The sequence below is a fragment of the Camelina sativa genome, chromosome 15, assembly GCF_000633955.1.
Source record: "Camelina sativa cultivar DH55 chromosome 15, Cs, whole genome shotgun sequence".
NCBI lineage: Eukaryota > Viridiplantae > Streptophyta > Magnoliopsida > Brassicales > Brassicaceae > Camelina > Camelina sativa.
This window is the reverse complement of record NC_025699.1, coordinates 30,408,581-30,416,074: the sequence shown is the minus strand read 5'-3', so window position 1 is coordinate 30,416,074 and position 7,494 is coordinate 30,408,581. Positions and strand designations below refer to the sequence as shown.

The 7,494-nt window shown below is 36.8% G+C and overlaps 1 protein-coding gene across 2 annotated transcripts in view; it reads right to left on the bottom strand.

The window, feature by feature from the left end:
• The window catches only part of LOC104747939 (cell division cycle protein 27 homolog B), a 5,803-nt gene extending 2,274 nt beyond the window's left edge, over positions 1-3,529 (bottom strand). Inside the window, exons 1-10 of one of the 2 annotated variants that reach the window (XM_010469645.1) lie at positions 3,334-3,529; positions 2,684-2,756; positions 2,455-2,564; positions 2,272-2,318; positions 2,086-2,183; positions 1,719-2,005; positions 929-1,084; positions 588-801; positions 236-459; positions 79-144 (exon numbers count right to left, since the gene is read on the bottom strand). In XM_010469645.1, coding sequence (XP_010467947.1) covers positions 79-144; positions 236-459; positions 588-801; positions 929-1,084; positions 1,719-2,005; positions 2,086-2,183; positions 2,272-2,318; positions 2,455-2,564; positions 2,684-2,756; positions 3,334-3,438 — 1,380 coding nt within the window. In that variant the 5' untranslated portion in view covers positions 3,439-3,529. The remainder of the gene's footprint in view (positions 1-78; positions 145-235; positions 460-587; positions 802-928; positions 1,085-1,718; positions 2,006-2,085; positions 2,184-2,271; positions 2,319-2,454; positions 2,565-2,683; positions 2,757-3,333) is intronic. The other variant, XM_019237394.1, reaches the window with a different exon arrangement.

Here is a 7,494-nt window from a genome sequence, read left to right as displayed (position 1 = left end):
CAATGGTTGTCCAAATAAAACATGTCTAAGCTGTATCCATATATGACAGTCTAAAAGAGAAAAGAGTCACTAATTTACCTGGGAAAGAACCCATCCTGTATTATAATGCTTATGTGGAAGTTTCATATACATATCCAGTGCCTCCTGAACCATCCAGAAGCAGAGGAACACAATAAATAAGCCTATATAAGTTCACCTCACCTTGCATTATTCAAGAGAATAACAATATGTCTACCTGACACCTGTACATGTACGAAAGTCTACACCCTTCTCCAAGTATCCTAAGGAGGCTTAATATTTCCGAAACACCAATTGTGATTCTTTGGGCACTCATTGCTGTGCCCGCAGTCAACATTGTTTCGTCTTCTTGATCACAGGATTTAGCATCATTGGAGGCCATAGAACCAGTCGTTGAGGCAGTATTAGGCCTTGAATCATCAAAAGGTTCCCCACGAACTCCTAGCCAATCAGAATGACAACGCTTTGGGTATTACAAATATGCCGACACCAAGATAGAAGCCATGATAATAATCACAACAGGCCAGATTTCAAACAAAATAGTGATATAGTAAATGGAATGTAACAACCTTCATCTATGTTTTCATTTGCCCAGGAGTGTCCCTTCCGAAGTGTTACAGAACGAAGTGCTAAAGAACTCAATTTAGAACCTCCCAAATACTTGGAAGCGTTGCTCACATTTCCGCTTACTGTTGCAGCACTTGAATTAGTGTTTGCCCCTGAATCCGCAGACAGTCTCGAGCTCCGTCGTGGACCAGAATCAGAAAATAGCCTGCCAGAAATCTGCAAACAAAGGAGACATGCTCTCACGGTAAGAAAGATGATAGATAAAATTTCATCCCAAGTACAAATCAGACTATTAAAGAGTAAAGTGAAACTAAGTAGACCAGTACAGATATGTGAATACTACCTTACGTAGCTTTCCCTCATCTACGAACTTTCTTCTGGGTGCTTGAAGAGTCGAGTTTACTGTGGACTTTGGAGAATTGTCAGTAATAAGGGAGTTTGGGTTTGCAACAGCCGGCTGAAAATTCCGGAAAAGTGGTGGTGGAGCTATACCGGACAGCTACAATTTCAAAAATACAAAAAAAAAAAAAAGCATGTAAAATCTCATTACAGCTGTTATTATTCAATTAACTATAAAGGCTGATAAAATTGAAGTGCCAAACCAGAGGCACAAAAATAGAATCAAGACCCCATTTTAATAGTCAAGATTACACAAACTATTATTTGGCATAAGAGATAGAAAATAACAGATGCATACACTGTGAGATTAATATACATGATGCATTTAATCTCCTAAGTACTAAAGAATGTAGTGATCAACAGATGAACACGTAGTTGTACATTAAAAAAAAGAGTATGAAAAAATCTTGTGGCATTACCTGTGCAGCCACTGTCGAAGGGGTATTATAAACCATTTCAGATAAGTGCCAAAAAAAACCATTTCAGATAAGGCTGATAAAAATAAAGTGACAAACCAGAGACACAAAAACAGAATCAAGGCCCCATTTTTTAATAGTCAAGAACTCAAGATTAAACAAACCATTCTTTTGGCATAAGAGATATAATAACAGATGCATACAGTGTGAGATTAATACTCATGATGCATAAACCTCCTAAGTACTAAAGAATGTGTGATCAACAGATGAACACGAGCTGTACATTAAAAAAGGAGTATGAAAATCGTGTAGCATTACCTGTGCAGCCACTGGCGAAGGCGTATTATAGAATGACATATTCGAAACACCTCCATTAAGTGCATGAGAATGAAAATTTCCAGAGATATCTTTTAGGCCATGGTTTTGTGTGTGTTTAGACTGCCTTGGACTATAATCTTCAGAACTCGTGTTTTTAGTAGAAGTCGAATTACGTTCCTCATTGTACGTGTTTAAGCCGAGGGAAGTTGACAGTTGTTGCATGTACTGCTTTTGAATGGAGAGAGCAGCTGTTTCACCAAAAACTGCAGTTGCTTCCTCTGCAGCACCTGAAGAAGTTGAACGGAAAGAAAAGTGTTAGAGAGGCATAGCAAAGGTGCCAAGTATGCAGAAAAGGTATCCTGTTCACCTAGTATACATAATTCCTCATATGCGGCCCAAAGTAGAGGGTCTATTGTCAAAGACTGTTTAAATTGTTGAGCAGCATTCTTCCTTCTATCAGTATACCTGAAAGGTCACTATTATATATGAGAAATCATCTCACCGACGACATTCAGAATCAAGAATAATTGCATAGAGAGAATGAAAAACAAACTTGTAAATAAGTCCAAGAAGGTAATGGCCTGCTGCACCATTAGGGATCTGCACAATAACCAGAAGCCTGTTGTAATCTTAACTGAACTAAATCAATGAATAAGGTCCAGATACTGACACACTGCGTTAGTAAAATGAGATTCAATAAGCGAATAAAGGCAGTATACCAGAGAACATTAAATACCTCCGCACCAGGTTCATTAACAGGACAGAGTGCAGATTCAGCTTCATTGAGAAGGTCCATCTGGAAGCATGATAACGCGAACAAGTACCGGGACTGAGCCATTTGTGTTCCTTTACACAATATCAAAACGAATACAAAGATGATCAAAAACAACCTAACAAAAGATGGCGCAAAATTCTGACTTAAAGGCTAACTAATAAGCAACAAGTAAAGACACCATGGCACGCACCCTTTAACAGATGATATGCACTGTAAGCTTGGTTATTCTGCAGGTAGCTGGTGGCTAATAGCTGCAAATTAACCTGTATAAGAGGAAAAGTCAGAAAGTGATTAAAGAAGAATATTGAAATTATCCAGACAAGGCTAAATAGAATATCTCAGCTATTATTGAAGCTCTATAAACCCAAATTTTAACAAAGCTTGAGATAAGCCCAGAGAGTTTCCTGTAGCTGGTTGACTCATAGCTAAGTTCCAAGGATAATAAAAATTTAAACTTGGAATTATATAAGGACAAAGTCATTTACTTCTGAAATCTAGAGAGAAGCAAACCTCAAATTGCAATTTTTACACAGCTACTAATAAAAACAAATTCAACAAAAATAGAGAGTATAAAAAAACGAATTGACCCGAGAATCAAACACATAGATCGCGAAGCAAAGGGCTAAAAAAGGTGAGAAACAAAAATCGATCTCGAAGAAGACACAGTGAAACTATCGAATTCGAAATCCAAAAAGAGATGCACTTTCGACGAATTCAAAGATACCCAGACGAATTAAAACCCCAAAAATCTATATTTGACCATTCCAACAGCTTCGATTTAACAGAATTTGAAAGAAATAGAGATAAAATCAGATAGAGAGAGTGAAAAGAAGAAGGCACCTCAGAGGGAAACTCAGCGCAGAGACGCTCGCACATGAAAATAGCATTCTTGTATACAAAATGACGAAGACTGTTGTGTACACAGTCCACAAGCATAGCTTCCATAGTTGCCTTGCTTCCTCCAGAGAGAGAGAGAGAAGAGAGAAGAGAGAAGAGAGAAGAGAGAAGAGAGAGGAGAGAGGGTTTCTGCTTTTTTTTTTTTCTGGGAATTAATTTATTTTCTTACCCTTTGGGATTTTTGTTTTGAAGTCGTGATTTCAAATTTTGAGGCGGCACGTGCGATGCTCTGTTTTTCAAACCTTTTGGCACGTGACAAAACCATAAAGCCTTGTTTTTAAAAAGTATAATGGGCCGAGTCTCTCCTCGTTTTGGTCAGCTATTGGGCTTTGTAATTGACCCGTTTCTTTCTTGTTCAACAAACTTTCTCCAACAGTATATATAATATTTTTTAGGGCTTGTGTTGTTTACTTGTTGGGGACGGCGACCATGAAAACACAGCATCAGAGAGACGGAGACAGAGACTTCAACGAGACAAACGTTGGAAACAGAAACACAGAACCGATTCCTCTAGATCTTACGATCGAGATACTCAAAAGGTTGCCAGCGGAATCTATGTTTCGATTTAGGTGCGTATCGAAGCAGTGGTGTTCCATTACACGTAGCCGATTTTTCATCGACTCTTTTATGTCTTTGTCTCTGTCTCGACCACGTTTACTCGTCTGCTGTGATATTTATCAATTTAATGCCAGGAATACGGATCAGTTGCTCTGTTTCTCTACGCCTCTTCTTCCTCAAGTATCAAACGATTCATCACTTGTATCCAAACACGAGATGCTGGTACTCAAGAATGATTCCTCCTTAATTTTGCGATTCTACAATTCTGTCCGTGGCATCATCTGTATATCTCTTGGGGAGATTTGTGAGAGACGTCTTTTCTTGATATGTAATCCAACAACAAGACAAGTACTAAGGATTCCTAATGACATTACAGGGTTTGATCCCACGTATGAATATTCTTATATGTACTTGGGATACGACACAAGGAAAGGTCAATACAAGATATTGCGCATCATGATGAGCGAGTACGGCTTGGTCAAACATAGTGTATGTACCTTGGAAGGAGATCAAATAAAATCTTCTTCTTTTTCATCTTGGAGGCACGTTGAATGTAATATCTCCTATCGTCGTCATGAGTCACATTGCAACCAAGTGTTATGCATCAATGGAGTTGTGTATTATGCAGCTTTGAAAAGAACATCGACCGGCTGCAACAGCTTTGTGATAGTGAGTTTTGATGTTGGGGTTGAACAGTTATTCATCATTGAATCACCAAAAGAAATAGAGAAGCTAGATCATCTACAACTAATAAACTACAAAGGGAAATTAGCCTTATTTCTTGTCAACAAGGATAATAGTTATATTTTGTGTGTTCGTGATGATATTAAGAAGCAAACTTGGCTGACCAAGACTGGTCTTCTTTCTCCTTCTTTTTGTGATTCATACTGGAATCTCGAACTAATGACATGCGGCGGCAGCACTGAAGCGGGAGAAATCTGTTTTATGTCGTCATTAAAGAGGGCGGATGCTCTGGAGATTTTCTTCTACGACTTGAAGAAGAACAATTTCAGAAGTAGAGTTATATAGTTGGAGGATTCACAAATATGTGTAATCATAATTCCGATGGTTTTTGGTTTATGTCTACATCATGTGACCATGTAGACAATCTTATTTCTTTCTAGATTAATTGAAAGATTTGTCTGATTATATATATATATATTGTCAGGAGCAATATAATCGGTTCCCTCTCAGTCATACTTTGAATGGTTGTGTAGTATGCTTCGGACCTGATTAAAGTCAGACTAGTACGCATTTAATTAATATAGTGTTGTTGTGTACTAAAAGTCTCCAAACTATTGGTATGCATCGTCCTGTCCACACCATATATACTACACAACAATTCAAAGTCTCGGTGGAAACTCTCATCGTTTATCACTAGACGGGGTATAGCCTAAAGCACTTTTCATGTATTCATAAACTCGTCACTTTCTCCCTAATGTACGTAGTCGGTAGTCATAGTCTCTCTTTTCCAATTCGGACAAGTGAAACAAGAGAGTGAGAACAATTAATCTGCCCTATCACACGGCATGCGGATTTCATAAATGTAAAAAGTCTCCCAAAAACTTGTCTTCCATGCAAATCCAGTTTTAAAGAATTTCGAAACTATCAAGATTCATATGCATATCATTACAAAAAAGAAAATGTCTAACAATATTTTGAAATTTGACATAAACGTTAATGTATTTTTATTAACAAATGGCTATGATGAAATATATATGTTTGACAGCAAATTGGATACTAATTCAATCATTGACAACCCACCGCGTTATCTCTACTCTTAAGTTTCTTGGTCGTATTTTAATATGTAGTAACTGTCCAAAACAAATTAAAAGACCTCGACTAAGTCATTCAAAAAAACAATTGATTCATCATTATAGTATAATTTTTTGATATAAGTAAATTCAAAAATAATGCGTAACATCCGTGTTCATACAATCATACTTTACATATATATATATATGTAAAGTATATATATATATATATATATATATATATATTTGTATATGTATATCTTATATAATATGAGATGATTTTTTCTAACTTTCTCTGCCAATGCGACACTTGGCGCTCTAAATTTGTGACACATGTGACATGTCTTTCTTACTAATTTTATATCTTATATAATATGAGAAGGTTTTTCTAACTTTCTCTGCCAATACGATACTTGACGCTTTAAATTTGTGACAGATGTGACATGTCTTTTTTACTAATTTTAAATTAAATATTTTTTAATCTATTTCATTTTATTTTTATCTTATATAGTGTATAGTTTGCTTAAAAGTTTTTTTTCACATTGTTACAAAAATATATTTCTACCAACTTTTAGTTTTAACATATAAGATATTTCCTAATGAAAGCATATACCATATAACCTAAAAATAAAACTAGTATATATATATATATATATATATGTATGTTTTGTTTTAAAAACCCTAATTAATTAGACTCTTGCAACGAAATGGATCAAGATCTCGCACCAAGATGTCGTCTCTCTGATCCTGCTCATCCACACACTCTTTGCCGCCAAGACAATCCTCGTCCTTCACGATGCTTTAGTTGCGGACCAATTGGTGAGAGTGATGACGACAACTGGAACGATTGGCATTACTATTGTGACATCTGCAAGCTCGTGTTCCATGAAGGCCGTGACATAGTCCAGCTACGTCTGAGACATCCTTATCACCCCAACCACCTTCTCTATACCACCCTTCTGTTTTTTTCCGAAACCAATATCCATTCAATTCGAAGGCAATACTCCTCTTACCCAGTGGCGGACCCAGAAAATAAATTTAGGGAGGTCAATTATAGAATAAAAAAAATATTTGTGTCATAATGGTGATTTGAACCCGGTTTTGGAGGGGTCAACACTATAGAATTTACCATCTGTGCTACTGAAACTTTATAGAATTACATGTAAAAACAATTATTTATTTAGTTTACCCAGGTCAGATGACCTACCTCTTTCATACATAGGTCCGCCCCTGCTCTTACGGTGTACTCACTTGCCTCTATGCTTGACCGATACGTTGTTTATGAATCCAACAACGCTTGCGATTGGTGTGGCAAAAACCTCGGTAGTATATTTTATCGTTGTATTGAGTGTGATTTTCGTCTCGATTTGGATTGCATGAGGGAAGATCCTCCTTTTACTATCACAGACTCAGAGAGCCATCAACATCTTCTCACCTTATTTCCTAGACAACTTGAAGAACCTTGTAGTGCGTGTGGGTTGGGTGGAAACAAAGAGATAGGTTATGCTTGTGATCCATGTAACTATTTAGTCCACAAAAAATGTATCGTCAAATTACCACATGTCATAAATCCAAACACCTTATCAAGACCATCTCGCTGATAGTCCAAGTCTCCCACCACCAACAACATTGTCATATGGAGTTAGTCATGAAAGCAATTATGAGGATGTAACGAATGGAGAAGAACTCGATTGAGGTAATCAAAGAAGTGCACCGTAGTAATCAACCGAAGATATTGCGTTATTTGAAGAAGCTTTTTCTGTGTAGTTTAAGTTTGAAAAATGTGGTTACA